This window comes from Dermacentor albipictus, chromosome 1 (assembly GCF_038994185.2).
Source record: "Dermacentor albipictus isolate Rhodes 1998 colony chromosome 1, USDA_Dalb.pri_finalv2, whole genome shotgun sequence".
NCBI classification, from domain to species: domain Eukaryota; kingdom Metazoa; phylum Arthropoda; class Arachnida; order Ixodida; family Ixodidae; genus Dermacentor; species Dermacentor albipictus.
This window is the reverse complement of record NC_091821.1, coordinates 464,459,292-464,476,834: the sequence shown is the minus strand read 5'-3', so window position 1 is coordinate 464,476,834 and position 17,543 is coordinate 464,459,292. Positions and strand designations below refer to the sequence as shown.

Genomic DNA, 17,543 nt, shown 5'->3' with positions numbered 1-17,543 from the left:
ACATCTTGGGCCAGTAAAAGGGCTCCTGCGTGCGGTGCAGCGTTCGTACGAAGAAGAAATGACCGGATGTCACATCGTCATGCATGGCCCGTAGAACGTCGGAGTGGAGACTCTCGGGGACAACAAGCAGAAAACGCGCTCCATGCCCAGTGTAATTAGTTTTGTACAGCAATTTATCACGGACAGTAAAGCGACCGCTGCCTTTAGAATTACGGGCGGCGACAAAAAGCGGATCGAGGGTAACATCATTCCCTTGTTCACGCTGAAAGTCTGCCGCGTCAGGGAACGTAGAAGTAGCAGGAGTGAGACAGCCGTCCAAATTCTCAGCATTGCAGTCGGTAGTCGCAAGAGGAATCCGAGAGAGGCAGTCTGCGTCAGCGTGACAACGGCCACTCTTATACGATACCACAAAGTCATATTCCTGGAGGTGCAGCGCCCAACGTGCGAGGCGACCAGAGGGATCATGCAAACCGACCACCCAGCATAAAGAATGACGGTCGGTGATAATCTTGAAGGGTTCACCGTAAAGATAACACCGAAACATTTGTATGGCGAAAACGGCTGCCAGGCATTCCTGTTCCGTAACCGTATAATTGCGTTCAGATTTGCTCAGGCAACGGCCGGCATATGCGACAACATGTTCTGCACCACTGTGACGTTGTACAAGCACCGCTCCTATCCCAGTTCCACTAGCATCAGTGTGAACTTCAGTCGGGCAAGATGGATTAAAGTGACGCAAGAGGGGTGTTGAGTTAGTATGAACTTCAGTTGAGAGAGTGATGCGTCACACTCTGGTGCCGAATCGAAGGATGCATTTTGTCGCAAAATACTTGCCAATGGGCAAACGATGTCGGCAAACCGGGGAACAAAACGACGAAAATACGAACATAGGCCACTGAATGAGCGGAGTTCTCGTGCTGACTGCGGTGGCTTGAAGGAGCTCACCGCTTCAATCTTACGAGGATCGGGTTTGACGCCATCCTTGTGGACTGAAGTTCCCAGGACCAGTGTTTGACGTTCGCCGAACCGACACATTTTTGAGTTTAGAACCAGTCCAGCTTTCTCAATTAAGTCGAGAACGAGGCCGAGGCGCGTTATGTTCTTCAAGCGTGCGGCCCAAGATTACACCATCATCGAGGTAACACATGCATATCTCCCACTTTAGACCACGTAGTACTGTGTCCATGAACCTTTCCATAGTGGCAGGAGCATTGCAAAGGCCAAAAGGCATAATATTAAATTCGAATATGCCATCTGGAGTCACGAAAGCAGTCTGTTCCTTGTCGGCAGGGTCCATAGGTATTTGCCAATACCCCGATCGCAAATCAAGTGTTGAGAAGTATGAAGCAGCGTGTGCGCAATCAATGATGTCATCGATTCGCGCTAGTGGATAGACATCCTTCTTCGTCACTGCATTTAGATGTCTGTAATCCACGCAGAATCTCCAGGAGCCATCTTTTTTTCGGACCAGGATCACTGGGGCTGCCCATGGATTAGACGACTCTTGAACGACATCTTTGTTCACCATCTCCTCGACTTGCTCTGCAATAACTTTGCCCTCGGATGATGACACTCGGTAGGGCTTCTGGCGGATGGGGTGTGACGAGCGCAGGACGACGGTAAATGAAGGGGTGCATCTGCATGCGTGAAGTTAAATGCACTCATGCCTAGCAAGGACCTGTACAAATTCTTGCCGTTCCGATGTACACAGTCAGAATGGCGATTATCGCAAGGGGAGAAAGCTGTAGAGACGTCCGTAGTTACTGCCGCTATTGAGCTACATGCGGCTTCATCGAAGAGAGCGATTTTCTTACCGCGAGGAAGGGCAACCGGCGTGGCGGAACAGTTCAGCGCCCACAATGTGGCGACTCCTTTTGTCATGTACACGACAGAGCAGGGCACAAGTATAGCTTTCTTTAAACAGGTTATCCGGAGAACCCTAACTATAAGGTCAACACAATCAGCGTCAACAGTAGTTGAAGAAACACGAACGGGCGTCAGGCACCACGATGGTGCAAACACTTCATCAAAAACACTGAGTGTGTCTGTGTCCCTGTCTTCGCTACGCGAGCTTTGTTCGGAATGTGCTGATGCAATTAACTTGTTCAATGATATTTCGCCACATCCAGAGTCCAGAGAAGCGCCGCAGTGCTCAAGAAAATCGATAACAAGAATAACATCGTGCGAAGAACGAGAAATAACAAGGAATTCCGACACAAAAACTTTCTCAGCCAACAAAACACTCACAGCAGAAACACCAAGGTGACGAAGCCACTCGCCGCCTACTCCACAAGAGGTAATACCGTCGTTCCAAGAAAAGATAACTTTGTGACCTAGCCGGTTTTTGAAAGCGAGACTCATCACAGACACAGTCACCCCAGTATCAACTAACGTCATGGTAGGTATTCTATCAATCGAGACATTCACTTTGTTTTTGAACATCACAACAGCCAGAGGTATTTCTTGCAAAGACCGTCCGATGACCACCCCTCCATTGGCCGCGAATGCTAGTTTACCGGCGGCGGCGAGGAAGAACGGCGCCGAGGGGAGGGAGAGCGACGGGGACAGTTATTTGGTGGCGTCAAACTCCGCTCAGATGCTGGCGAATCGCTGCGTCTGGTCTCGTGTGAGAAGTGGTCCATTGGAAGCAAATCGGTCGTCCGCAAGCCATATGAAGTACGGGTTCTTGGTGGCGAGAACATCGGTTGTGTCCTACGTGAGTGACGGCCTTGGCGACAACACCGATCTATTTCCAGTGGAACCGCAGTTGTAGCATACGGGAGGGTTGCGGTTCACAGCGTCTTCCTCGAAACGAATGGTAGGCGGCTGCAGTCGGCGAGAAAGTTCGTTTTCATGTGGATAACGTGTCTCTGCTGCTTGCTGAAATCCGTCATATCGTTCATAAGTCGCGTCGTGGTAGTAGGGTCGGTGCTGTTCTTGTCGCGGCCTGACAAAAGTCACAGGGCCTCGGGGGTGAAAACGAGGCTGCTCTCGTTGTGGCCGAGCGTCATAAGTAGGGCCTCTGTCGTAGAGACGTGGCTGCTGTCGGGGCGGGAGTTCATAATCATCAGTGCCCCCAGCCACAGAATACGGGGAGAAGGACGCCGCGTTTGGCTCGAAATCTGGTGATAGGCGGAAGTAATGAGTGCCTGGATGTGTCACTTGCGCGTGCAGGCTTAGCTCTTCCCGAACTATTTGTCGGATCGCTGATGCCAGATCGAGGGGCTGATTGCTGTCCACGCTTGCAACTGTCGTCACATTGGCTAGCCTGCCAAACGTCGGCGTGATGCACCTTGTCTTCAGTTGCTCGAATGTACGACAGTGCCGAATGATGTAAGCGACGGAAGCCAGGTTGTCTTTTGCGATGAGGAAGTTATAAGCATCCTCGGCAATTCCTTTTAGGATGTTCCTGATTTTGTCTTCCTCGGACATTCCAGAGTCCACCATCCTACACAGTCTTATTACTGCCTCAATGTAGGTAGTACAGGTTTCACCTCGCACTTGCGCACGTTGCAGTAGCGTCTGTTCTGCCCTTTTCTTTTTCGTCGCGGAGTCACCGAATCGCTCTTTGATTTCCAAAACAAATCTTCCCCATGTTGTGAACGTTTCTTCGTGATTGTCGAACCACAACAACGCAGTATCCGTTAGAGAGAACACGACGGTCTAAAGCTAAGAAGCGCTGTTCCACTTGTTGGCGGCACTCACCCGATTATAAAGGATGAGCCATTGCTCGACGTCTTCGTACGATCTTCCGGCGAAGGGACGCGCATCTTTCAGATGTAGAACGGAACTGGTCGGCGCAGCAGTTGGAATGAGCGGTTGTTCGTCTGCGCCGTGGGACATATGCAACTCCGGTGGGTTCGGTGGAAGTCCAGCAAGGCGACGGCTCCTCGAAAAACTTGTGGTTCAGCCTCCGTCTTCGGGTGTCGATTACCCCGCACCTTCCACCACAACTGTTACGAGGAGTTGCGAAGAAATGGTTTTATTTACATGATGGTCGTAGCGTGATCGCAGCGCAGCCGGCCTCTCAAACTCCGCGTCCTCTTCGTCTTCTAGTTCTTTTCTTCTCCGTGCCTTTCGTATCTGTTACAATATATATATATATATATATATATATATATATATATATATATATATATATATATATATATATATTTATCTGTGTGTGTGTGTGGTGTGAGTGTGTGTGCATAGCTGTCAGTCCTCCACTTAAGTGCACATTCAGGTAGCGACACGACTTGAGATGACGAAACGGTTCGCTTAGTCTCTCTCTCTCTCTCTTAATATATATATATATATATATATATATATATATATATATATACATATATATACGAGAGAGAGAGAGAGAGAGAGAGAGAGAGAGAGAGAGAGAGAGAGAGAGAGAGAGAGAGAGAGAGAGAGGAGAGCCTAATTCGGCATCTCAACTCGTGCCGCTACCTGAAAGTGCACTTAAGTGGAGGATGCGTTAACCAACGCGCCGTCGCACACCTGCGCTCGCTAACTTGTGCAAGCTGTTGCGCCCCGCACAGACTGCGTATGAGGCCATCTGGTGACAAATTTCAGAGGCCAGTGGAGATAATAGTGCAGCGCACGGGGACGTACGAAGTTGTGATCACTGCAGGGCCGTCCATCGGAACACGCTAATTGCATTGGCCTGCTGCTGTCGTAGTACATGAGTTCAGTGCCAGAGATATTGCTAACGTCCTGTGAAATTTGAAACCGACTGCTGCAGTGCGTCTCAACTTGACTGACTGACTTCAAGAATGAAATGAACGATTACGTTGTCGTAGTAATGTGTAGATATATGTATATGCTTCTAGCTCAGGCTTAACTCCTCACACGACCTGTTGCCAAACGCTTGACTCATGTATTCTTCTAATTTGGGCTACAAACAAGGAATAAAAGATTTTAATTTCTTAGAATGCGGTCCATGTGAAGAAGAATACGTCTTTCAACTACGCTTCATCTGACGCCAGGCCCGCAATCAAGGGGACGGTTAGGGAGTCCTGGCGCCCAGCGAAATTTACATGTTCACAGGGTCAAAATAGATCTGTTATTTGTTTGTTCTATCATATCTCAGTGATGCGCTTGACTCAGACGTGAGAACAGCTGAATAGAAATCTTTCCTAATAGCCACCGTTGTTACCGCGAAACCCCTCTATAAAATAAATTTTGGGTACGGCTGGCCCCGACTGACAACTGCGCGTGTTATGGTCGCTAAATTTAGGCTTTGGCTGTAGCGTGGAATAAAAAAACGCACCTTATTCGGTGAACGCGAAAGAAAGCTGCGCACCCATTCTTATCCCAAACTGCCAAAGAAAAGTGCAAGCAGTAAATTGGTGATGAGGTGTCCGAAAAAGATCCTTCTGGAAAAAGACACTCACCTTTGGAAATTTGTTCATTAAATATAGGAGCCCATGCAACAGGCACCTAATTCATAATTAAATAAAATACAGGAAGCTTATAAGCTAAATGCTTAATCTCGCCTCCTCCTGCTCCGATGAACTATAATTGCTTGGAGCTAATGCAAAAACTGGAACACCAGAGAGCTCATTGTGGGACAATATTTATTTTCCATGGATCTGCACTGGTTAAGCACGGCATGCTATGCATCACTCCCCGTCGACAGTGCTACCCTTCCTGAAATCGGTGTTGGCGTAGAGTCGGCCATCTCGCTTGTGGATGCCGCTGATAACGGTTTGCATGGATTGCTTGGATTTTTTGTGTCCTTTTTTCTTCAAATCGCTCACGTATCTCTGAAAAAGAAAAAAAGCTGAAATAGCTATAAACTGAACGGCTTACAGCTTAGATCACGAGCCCAAAAATGTAACTTAAAAATAAAAAAAAACATTTAGCGCGTAATTTTCTTGCAGAATTGTCTGATCAAAGCTCTTTAAACACTCAGGTGCCGATTTTTTTATCGCTGTCTTACTCACCATCCAAATGTTCCAGGGTGCACTTTCAAAAACATAATGTTGCAAAAAAATGTTATACAGATCAGACTTTTCTGCTAGTTGGTTACACAGTGATGGGGTAAAAAGAGATTCAACCCTACCCATCACGACGACTATCGCGTCAATGTGATTAGCATTCTCGCAATGTAGCGTCAAGAACTATTGCTGAAGACACCTTTATTTAGACTCTATAGGGGTGATTTTGAGATTTCCATTGGTTCAGCTACGTGCGGGGTCGGCCCAATTTGCTATGACACACGCTCGCCACGGTCGGTTCTAATCATGACGACACGAGGACGACACTGTGACGTCAATGGAACGACGAAGGTGGTATGACGACGACGGAATAACGACAACGGGATGACGATTCTGAAATGATGACGATGGTATAACGACCACAGCGTGCCAACGACGGCAGGAGGACAATGGGATGTTGAGGAGCGTGTGACGACTGTGGCTAGATGACGTAGGCGTGACGAAGAGGGCATGGAGGGAATAGGATGACGAAGCTGGAATGACGACGAGGGAGCATCCACGACGGCATCGCGACGACGGCACGACCACGATTGCATGACGGTGACGCAGTTGCTGTCCTGCGGGAAGTGGCACATTGGACAAACAGGACGATGTTTCAACAATCCTTTAATGGAACAAAGAGCTTCTTTTTAAGGGCCGCAGTCTTCTAATCGGTGCCTACGTTGCAAGGAATGTAAGTGCAAACCGTTGCTAAAAACCAGATGCTGTCAAGACACAAAGATAGGGTAGCGAAGGAGATTGCCGAAGCATTCTTTATTCCTAAGACCGGTGACATGTGCGGTCTCGAGGCCAACCGGCGAGTCTGTGCAAACTAGAAATTGATTATTTACCCACTAATATTTAAGCTGCTACACGTGTTTATGCCAGGGTATATAAATTGCGTATTTTTCAAGGTAAACCATTGTTGCCAGTCTGCACTCGTCGGTGTTTTCTATCTCGCCCTCGGGCGTTTACGCCATTCTTCCTTGAGTAGTAATACCGATCTTTATAACAGGCCCTCCGTGCGCAGTGTCTAACTTCAGGCCAATATATCGTACTTGTGTCGCATACGAAATTCTAAAACATATATTACAGCATTATACATCATATTAATCAGTATTCACTGCTCACGCCTCGATAGCAAGGCTTTCGCGAAGGCTTGACTGCCCGGATTTGAGCATGATATATCGTGTGCATTAGACAATAAAAATTGAGTGGATTGCGAATTCTAAGGTTTCAAGAAGGCATTGCATATAATAACGCTAGCCTTACCTCTGGGAAAAAGTACCGCATATAATATAATTCCTCAGGTGATTTTATGGGTTGCTGATTGCGTGGCATCGTGTCACCAGTTCGTTGTTTTTATTTGTGTCCAGTCCAGTTCAACCAAAGTAAATTCAGACTTTTCCAAGGCTCTGTTTTGTGGCCACTGTTGTTTTTATTGTGCGTTAATAATATAACTTACAGTACCGAAAGAGAATTTTCGCAGACGACAGCATATTGTATAGGAAAATCAATATTGCTCAGGATGAAATTTGTATGCAGAGAGATATCAACAAAAGTAATGACTGGTGCATGCGATGGCGCATGCAGTCGAACCTAAATAACACAGATTTCGTGGAATGACCTAGAGAAGAGATGGCTCCTCAGACTTGTCACACCACTATTAGATTGCAACACATAAGGTATTAGAGTATACATACCTAGAAATTTATGCATAATTTCATTGGCAACGTCATGTTGACTACGCATTAGGTAAAGCGGGCCAGATACTCAGGTCTTTTCGCCGAACTGCAAAGATATTTGCAAAGACTTCCAGCGAGCTCCTTTATTAGACACACGTGATATTTGTCCTGAAAGGCGTCAGGCAGAGAGATGCGATCCCTCCAATGCTATTCACAGCGTGTTTACAGGAGGTTTTAGGTGACCTGAATTGGGAAGAATTGGGGATAACGGTTAATGGAGAAGACCTTAGTAACTTGCGATTCGCTGATGATATTGCCTTGCTTAGTAACTCAGGTGACCAACTGCAATGCATGCTCACTGACTTCGAGAGGCAAAGCAGAAGAGTGGGAGTAAAAATTAATCTGCAGAAAACTAAAGCAATGTTTAACAGCCTCAGAAGAGAACATCAGTTTAAGATGGGTAGCTAGGCGCTGGTAGTGGTAATGGAATACATCTATTTAGGGCTGGTAGTGACCGCGGATCCAGATCATGAGTGAGTGAGTGAGTGAATAAACTTTTATTTGGTCCAGCAAAGCGCGATAAAACGCGCACCTGGCTAATCCCACGACGGGACTGACAGATCTAGTCTGCCGGCCCGATCGCGGGCGCGCTGGACAACCAGGATTTGATCCTCAAAGACGGGACTTCGCAGGAGGGCGTCCCACTCTTCCTTGGTGAACTTCGGGTCCAGTGACCAGCACTCCCAGAGCATATCAGGCAACGTAGCTACCTCACCACAGGCCACGCAAGAACAATTCGGATAAATCTCGGGATATATGCTATTAAGGGACGCCGGATTTGGGTACGAGTTCGTTTGCAGAAGTCTTAGTGTGACCGCCTGCGGCGTGCTTAACTTGGAGTGAGGCGGGGGGAAAACCCTTCTCTCTAAGTAGAAGAATTTAGTGATTTCGTTGTGTGTGAGAGGAGCGTCTCGGTGTCCGGGGAGAGAGTCGCCCGACCCGAGGGCAGCGCGGTCGGTAAAGCCACGCGCAGCCTCGTGGGCAGCCTCGTTGAGGTTCAGAGGAGCCCCCTCAATCGCCCCAACGTGTGCAGGGAACCAAAGGATCGAGTGCATGGAGGTGTTGCCGTGTTTGGCGCCTTTCAGAATTTGAACTACCTGCCGGGCTACCCGGCCTTTCTGGAATGCCCTGATGGCGGCTTTCGAATCGCTATACACCCTGTCTCTCCGACCGTCTTGCATGGCGAGTGCAATGGCCACTTGCTCGGCCACCTCTGGGTTCGTCGTCCAGACGGAAGCACAGTTGATAACTTTGCTCAGCGTGTCAACGACGGAAACCGCAAAAGCCTTGCCATCTCGGTATGCAGCTGCGTCCACGAAGCTTGCTGCGATTTTGTCCCTGTTTACTTGCTTTAGCATATTCAATGCTCCTGCCTTGCGACGACCTGCGTTGTGAACGGGATGAACGTTGCGGGGCAAAGGGCGACCACGATCTTCTCCCCTATTTCTCTGCGGATTTGGGTGTCTTCAGCCAAGTTCTTGGTTGGTGCGAGTCCGATCTCCTCGAGGATTCGCCTGCCGGCCGGCGTGGTGGACAGCCGACTTAGCTGGGCCCGTTCCTGAGCCTCGGCTATCTCCTCCATGGTTTTGTGTATGCCGAGCCGAAGGAGGTCCTCTGTATGCGTTCCGACGGGCAGCCCGAGGGCTCTCTTGAAAAATTTTCTAATGAGGGCATTAAGCTTTTCCCGTTCGGCTCTGAGCCAGTTGTGCATGGCCACCGTGTAGGTGAAGTGACACAGCACAAAGGCGTTGATGAGCCGAAGCAGGTTGTCCTCTTTGAGGCCACGATGTCTGTTCGTGACCCTTCGGACAAGGCGAAAAGCATTGTCGGTTTTCGCTATTATCTTGCGTAACGCAGTGCCATTGCCGCCGCGTGATTCTATAAACATACCCAGGAGTCTGATAGTGTCGACCCTGGGTATCGGGTCACCGCTCTCAGTGAACAGGTGAATGTCACTTTCCGAGACCGGTTTCCAGCCCTTGGGTCTGCGCCCTTTTTCTATTCTATAAAGGAGAAGCTCATATTTCGTCGGGCAGCATCTGAGTCCGGTGGGTAGCAGGTACTGCCCCGTGTCGCCTACCGCCTCTTGCATGGCGCTTTCCACTTGCCCTTCGCTACCGCCGGTGCACCAGATAGTGAGGTCGTCTGCGTAGATGGTGTGTTTGATACCTTCAACTTGGGCCAGATTCCTCGAGAGGCCGATCATGCAGATGTTGAAGAGTGCAAGAAAAATGACCCAGCCTTGCGGCGTGCCCCATGGGCCCAGGAGCACCTCGTCGGAGACGAGGTGCTCCTGGGCCGATGGGGCACGCCGATCGCCGATCCGTCGATCCGCAGTCGCCGATCCGCAGCTTCGCTTTGCTCCCCGTCAGGAACGAACGGACGTAGTTATATAGTCTGGGGCCCAGCTCGAGGTCTGCCACGGAGGCCAGAATGTATTCGTGGAGAACGTTGTCAGACGCTTTCTCGAGGTCGAGTCCGAGCTGGGCCCTGGTGTCTCTGGTACTGCCGTCGATGATTTGATGTTTGATCATCTTCGCGGCGTCCTGCGACGAGAGGCCGGCACGAAAGCCAATCATGTTGTGAGTATAGATGTTGTTCTCTTCGAGATATCTGTTTAGTCTGTTGAGGACGACATGCTCCGCCACTTTCCCAACGCAGGAGGTGAGAGAGATCGGTCGGAGGTTGTCCACGTTCGGAGCCTTGCCGGGTTTGGGGATCAGGACGACGTTGGCGGTCTTCCATTGCTCTGGGACGCTGCCGTTTTTCCAGGTTTCGTTGATCTTCTCGGTGAGGTATGCGATCGAACCGTCGTCAAGGTTCCGCAGCATCTTGTTGGTGATTCTGTCGGCACCTGGTGCACACTTCTCCTTGAGCGCGAAAATGGCTTGCTTAATTTCCCCCACGGTAAAGTCTTCGTCCAATTCCGGACGGCTTGGGCCGAGGTAGTCAGGAAACCGGTATTCCTCGTTTCCACGCTTTATGGGAAGGTATTTCTCCATGAGCTTGGCAACCAGCTCGTCCCCGGAACAGGATGTGGTAGCTTCGTGCAGGGCTCTGGCGAGCGTATGTCTCTGACTGAATCTGGTACTGCCCTCGTCGAGGAGATGTTTAAGCATGCCCCAGGACTTGCCGTTACGTATCTGCCCGTCTAGCGAGTCACAGACCTCGTCCCATTGCTGCTTGCCGAGGGTCCGACAGTGATCTTCGATGGCATTGTTAAGCTCGGAGATCTTTTTACTCAATCTTCGTTAAACCTTTGTCCTTTCGATCTTAGAAGCAGCGCCTGCTTGGTCTCGATCAGATGGCCAGCCTACTGTCTATCTTGTTTACCTCCAAGTCGCTGACGATATTCTTAGTGGATGACTCGGCGTCACTCTTGATTCGCTCGCACCAATCTTCCAGGTCATTGGGGACGGGTGCGCTGTCGTTGCCGCGGAGCTTGCGAAAAAGGTCCCAGTCCATGACAGTGAATTCCCTGGATTTACTTCGGGTGACTTCGAAGCGGGTCTCGAGCGCATAATGGTCGCTACCAAAATTTATTGCGGTGTTGCTCCACTCGGCTCCCTCGACGTTCTTCACGAACGCCAGATCGGGGGTGGTGTCCCGGCTCACCGAGTTGCCGATTCGGGTGGGGAACGCCTTGTCCGTGATGAGCGTGAGGTCCATTTCGTTGGCGTTCTGCCACAGACCCCGGGCCTTGCTCGTGTCGTAGACGTACCCCCACATGCCGTACGGTGCGTTGAAATCTCCGACGACGACCAAGGGATGGGTGCCGGCCAGGTCGACGGACTTCTTGAGTATCGTTTTGAACTGCTGTTGCGAGTGCCTAGGATTGCTGTAGATGTTGAGAATAAACACGCTGTTTCTTCGCTGGTTGTGTTGTGTCGTGTTGAGCACAACCTCCGCCGTGACGTATTCGACCTTGCAACTCGCCAGCTTCAGGTCGTGAGACAAGTAGTAAGCCTCCTGTCAATGAACGTGCACACTCCCCGACCTTCGCCCTGCACGGAGACGGCACGATAACCAGAGAGGGATGCGGCAAAGACGAGGGTTTCCTGTAATGCTATTACTTGTGGTTTGTTAGGTAGCGATCTTAAATATTGCTGCAAAGGAGCCCTCTTATTGGAGTACCCCCTGCAGTTCCATTGCCAAATTTTGAACTCCTCTTTGGAACTATCCATGATTAGATAAAGTGTCCGGGGTACCCGCTGTAAGCACAGGTGCACGCAAGAAGTTCCCCCCACTCTGACGTGCCGGTGTGCTCGTAGCCCTGATTTGAGTCCCCGACGCGTTCGGAACAACAACCTGCATCGGAGTTATGGACGTATTATTCGGTATCACCAGACGCTCGAGGGCGTCCATGCGATCGGCCAGCGCGCCTGGGCCTCTCCTCGGGTCTCCAAGGGCGACTTGCACCTGTGCTAAGCCTTGTTGTAACTGCTGCACACTCTTAGTGAGCGTGGCCAGCATGCCTTTGATCTCACAAGTTTGCGAATCTGAATCGTCCTTACTGGAAACTGCCCTACGTTTGGCGGTGCCGGCCGAGTCGCAGGCTGGAACTGGTGCTTCTGTGGCGGTCGGCGCCGACGCGTTGGATGTAGCACTCTGACTGATTACCAATTTCTTGATCTCTATCATTTCACTAGCCATATTTCTGATCATTTCTTTTAAGCCCGCGTTTTCCTTCATAAGGCGCGCTACCTCGGCGTCCCTGGATTGCTCTGGAAGCGGGTCGCGTGGACCCCGGTAGGATCTCGCGCGGGCGCCGCCAGCAACCATATCTGCCCACGATAGCGTCGACTTTCTCTTCCTCTGCTGGCCGGCACTGGACCCATACCGGGCCCTCGAGACAGAGCGGCTCCTGGAGCGGCTTCCGGATCTGCCCCTGGACATAGATCTGCCCCTGGACCGGGATCTTCCCCTGGGCCTGGAACGGCGTCCGGAAGGCGGAGAGGGGCTCCTGGATGTATAGCTCCCGCGAGCCGCGGAGCGACCGGCGGCGGCCGGGAGTTGTCGCTCGCCCATGGCGAGGGCCGGAGACTTGCTTCTATTGGCTCGGGATCGGTCCCTGCGTCTGCGTCTGACGAGGTACGGCGTCTGGTACCTCTGCTTGCATTCCTTGGCAGCGGTGAAGTGTCGGCCTCCGCACAGGCTGCATTTGGGGTCGCACTTGTGTTGTTCGTCCGGGTTGGCGATGCCGGAACCCCTGCACATAGGGTCGTCCGGCGAGGGGCAGACGTCCGCTCGATGCCAGAGGCGGCCACAGGCGTAGCACACCTCCACTTGCTTCCTATATAATGCACACCTGACAAGTGTGCCACCGTGCGACACGTAGTTTGGCACCTTGTAGCCGTCGAAGACCACACCCATGGTGCCCGTGCTCTTGATTCGTTTGGCTCCCAAGGCCAGCGGGTTCTTCGAGTTGACAATCTTGCGATCGAGCTCCTCCGGGCCTTCACTCGGTGCGATGCCGCGGATGACGCCTTTGCACGTAGAGTTGGGCGCTGCCTCGTACGCATTCACCTCGTGCTGCTGGCCGCCAACAGCGATGCACTCGACCCTGACGTAGAGGGTCGCATTCTCTCTGCTGGGGGTGCTGATGACCATGATATTTTGTTGGAAATTCGGGCACATCCTGTCCGAGTCCCGCTTCGCCTCGTCGAAACCGACTGCGTTCCATATGGCCTCGGCCACAACTGTCGGTCCGACCTTGCTGATGTTCAGACCTCCCTTCGGCCTGACGATGTTCTTCGCGTCTTCTTTGGGCAACGGAGGCATCCTTTCACCCCGAATAATTTTGGCTTTAGCGCTGCTGCGGTCTCGGTGACCCTTCGCGGTCGCGTTGTCATTTGGCTTAGCGCCGGTAGAATCGGCACCAACTCACTCGACGGGCGCCGATTTGGCTCCGGAGCGCCTTGCAGCAACTGTTTGCCATGCGCGATCCTTGGAAAATTCCTCGGGAGTCAGAAACTCCCCTTCCACTTCGCATTCCATCACGGCAGACACTGACGAGAAGAGTTGGCGCCGCAGCAGCACTTCGCCGCGCTAACACAAGTGCGGCAAGGGTTAGCGTCGCAGCGGCGTAGCCTGGACGGAAAAGGCCGATAAAATCGCAACAAGGCCACCCACCTTCAAGAGTCGAGGTGTCTACGGGATCGCAACAACTTAAAGAGTCAATTGGCACTAAAACAGTCGACCTGGGCTCAAATTAAATCACCGAAATCATTTTCAGAAGCGGGAGCCGGTCTTCACCGCCTACTGGCACCTCCAGATCATGAGACTGAAATAATCAGAATAAGAATGGGCTGGGGTACGTTTGGCAGGCATTCTCAAATCATGAACAGCAGGTTGCCACTATCCCTCAAGAGAAAAGTATATATAACCTGTGTCTTACCAGTACTCACCTACGGGGCAGAAACCTGGAGGCTTACGAAAAGATTTCCACTTAAATTGACGATGACGCAACGAGCTATGGAAAGAGGAGTGATGGGTGTACCGTTAAGGGACAAGAATAGAGCAGATTGGGTTAGGGAACAAACGCGAGATTATGACATCTTAGTTGAAATCAAGAAAAAGAAATGGGCATGGGCAGGAGGGAAGATAACCGATGGTCATTAAGGGTTACGGACTGGATTCCAAGGAAAGGGAAGAGTAGCAGGGGGCGGCAGAAAGTTAGGTGGGCGGTCGAGATTAAGTTTGCAGGGATGACATGGCCCCCATTAGTACATGACCGGGGTTGTTGGAGATGTATGGGAGAGGCCTTTGCCCTGCAGTGGGAGTAACCAGGCTGATGATGACGATGATGAGATTTGTCCTTGACTATACGTGCCTTGTCTGGAACCCAGCAATTATGCGCGACAACGCTAAAGTACGAAGGGCGCTGAATTTAGTAGCTCGATTTATCTGCTGACAATATGACAGAAACTTCAAAGTTACCCGTACAAAAAGATTTTAGGAAATACGACAGTTTGGACCATCGTCGTCGTGAACTTCGCCAGAAATTTTTCCACATCATTTACTATTCAACTGTTGGCATCTAGAGGGAATATAATTTGAGGGAACCATGCAACCTATCTCAGCGGTTTGACCACACGTTTAAAGTAAGCTAAAAATCCTGTAAAACATAATTATTTGGCGCGTCCTTCTTTACGAAAACGATTTGCGAGTGGAATCGGTTGCATCCTTCTAATATATTGCTTTCTTGTAATGATTTTTTTCTGAGTTAATTAACTGATTAGCTTATCTGTACTAATGCTTTCGCATTATTAGGATGCTTCACGCACTATCTGAAGGCTATCTATCTACGTTTGTACCCAACAGTTTCCCGCCCGCCTGGGTTACTGGGTAGCCCGTGGTCGAAAAACCAACCGTCCGACAAAGATGGGTCCCTGAGTATGTGCCGGGTTTCAACAGACCTCTTTCACGCCGACATAGGTCACTGTAGATGAGGAACTGGTTAGGTACTGCTTTTCGAAGAAACTCTTTGACGCCGACTTGTAACACTGGGCATGCGTCTCTCTGAGCTTGTCTTCAGTGAACCTCTTTGATGCCAACTTGTGTCGTAGAGCATGTGACATTCAGTGAGTGCCGCTTTTGAATAAACGTCTTTGACGTCAACTTGAGTAGCTAGGTATATACCACAGGGAATGGGCCACTCTAAAAGGCTGAAAACGATCCCTTAAATTTATCTCATGCTGAGCGGAATCGAATCCATGTCGCAAGGGTTCCTGAAAGACGTCAGCCCAAAGTATTAGCAGGCTGCGCCACAAAGGCACTAGGTTTGCACTGCCGCTCTTCAATGATCTTCTCGCCAGCTTGGGCCACTGCGTATGTGCCACTGAGTATGCGGCAAGCGAGAGAACAATCCTCAGCGTCCGCACGCACCAGATCACCACGCTTCTCGTCTCGAATGCCACGTGCGGGCTTATCGGCAACGCCACTAGGTGGCGAAGCGTGTCCAATATGAAGTGCGAGAGCAGCACTTAGAGTGGACAGCTAGGATATTTGGGAAAACGACATTTCATGCAGTTCACGCATAAGAAGCGGAAAGCCAAAAGAAAACGTTAGCGCTGTGCAGTAAATAATGTCATGCACCAGTGTCCAGCAAAGACGTCGACGCAAACGCCTCGAAAGTTTCGCGTTCTCGCTGTTTGCGGCACAGGCATCGGACCTGCGCAGTTTTTTCTTGCATACTTTCATCCCTCCGCCTTCTTACCTTCCATGGGCAAGATTATAAAACCGAAGCAGACACAACCATAGCGAGGTGAGTATAAGCTACTGCTTGCTTATCGCGTGATGACGGCCCACATTCATATTTTTTGATGACTAGGCTTCAATACTGTCATGAGGCACTCTCTTCTAGCTTTTTTTTCTTCCCTCCATGTGTCTCCACCGGCGCCATAGAGGTTTACCCCTCCACGGCAAGAATCTCGAACGTTTGACAATAAAATTAGTCAGGGGTCGGAATATAGTAGTAAAACGAAGTCTTTGCTTTAGTAATGTATTCGCAAAAAAGACTTCGAAGTAGAAATAAGCATTCAAGAAGAAGGTTTATTAAGGAGTTTCTACCTAAATATATCATATGGCTACGGCACAATTTGTGCGATCACGAAAGGCCAGCAGTGTGAAGACGACGACGACGATTAGAAGCTAGCGGGGGCTGTTGCCTCTTGGCCAAGCGCAGCGTATTTTCCTAGTATATATATTTGTACATAGCTTTTCGTCTGCGTCTTCCTACGTAACATATCTGGTGGAGGTGGACGTTCCCCGTACCTCGTCACGGAGCTTCGCAGTGGACGGAACGTCGAGCCTTCCTTCATGGCTCCCGGCGACGACAACCCGACTCCGCCATCTCCGACACCTGCTGCCACTTCAACGACCTACATCACTCCCCGCTCATCATCATCCGCTCCCCGTGATCCTGGCGTATTCTCGGGCCAAGATGGGGAAGACGTCGATGACTGGATCCGCTTGTATGAACACGTCAGCCGCAATAACCGGTGGGACCCTACTATTGTGCTCGCCAACGTAGTCTTTTACCTCGGTAGCGCACCTCGAGTTTGGTATCGCACGCACGAAGATGAGCTCACCAGTTGGGATTCACTTAAGACACAGCTTCGAGACTTGTTCGGCAACCCCTACGGTCAACAACTTGCCGCGCAGAAGGCGCTTTCCGGCCGTGTGCAGACGTCAACAGAGCCCTATGTCACGTACATTCAGGACGTCTTGGCTCTGTGCCGCAAAGTTGACACCCACATGACTGAGTCAGACAAGGTTTCCCACATCCTCAAAGGCATTGCCGATGACGCCTTCAACTTGCTCGTTTGCAACAACGTAGCCACGGTGGATGCTGTTATAAAAGAGTGCCGCCGCCTGGAACTCGCCAAAAGCCGACGTATTGACCAGCAGTTTGCCCGTCTGCCCCACACCCCAGTGACATCTTCCTGTGCCGACGCTCCTTGTCCCAACAACAATGCCGATGTTACCAGGATCGTACGGCGTGAGATCGAGGCCGCCTATCCGGCTGCCTTCGACTCCAGTCCCACCAACACATCTGCAGTCACGGTCTCACTGATCCAGGCAGTTGTACGCCAGGAGTTTGAAAACATGGGTCTTCACACCATCTGCTCGGCCCATCGCCCTGATACCCGCCCGGCTTCTTTGATTTCGCCCCGTCCCGCATCTTCTTACCCACCACGTTTCCGCAACCCATCTTAATGGCGCACTGCTGACGACAAGCCTATTTGTTTCCACTGCCATCGAATCGGGCACATTTCTCGGCACTGTCGTAGTCGCTGGAGTTCCCCGATCCGGTCTACTTATA

The 17,543-nt window shown here is 50.7% G+C and overlaps 1 protein-coding gene across 4 annotated transcripts in view; it reads right to left on the bottom strand.

Moving 5' to 3' along the window:
- Positions 1-5,559: 5,559 nt before the first annotated feature.
- The window catches only part of LOC135905628 (scoloptoxin SSD14-like), a 129,286-nt gene continuing 117,302 nt past the window's right edge, over positions 5,560-17,543 (bottom strand). For 3 of the 4 annotated variants that reach the window (XM_065436584.1, XM_065436585.1, XM_065436586.1), the window contains one exon: positions 5,560-5,759. In XM_065436584.1, the coding sequence (XP_065292656.1) occupies positions 5,616-5,759 (144 nt within the window). In that variant the 3' untranslated portion in view covers positions 5,560-5,615. The remainder of the gene's footprint in view (positions 5,760-17,543) is intronic. The other variant, XM_065436587.1, reaches the window with a different exon arrangement.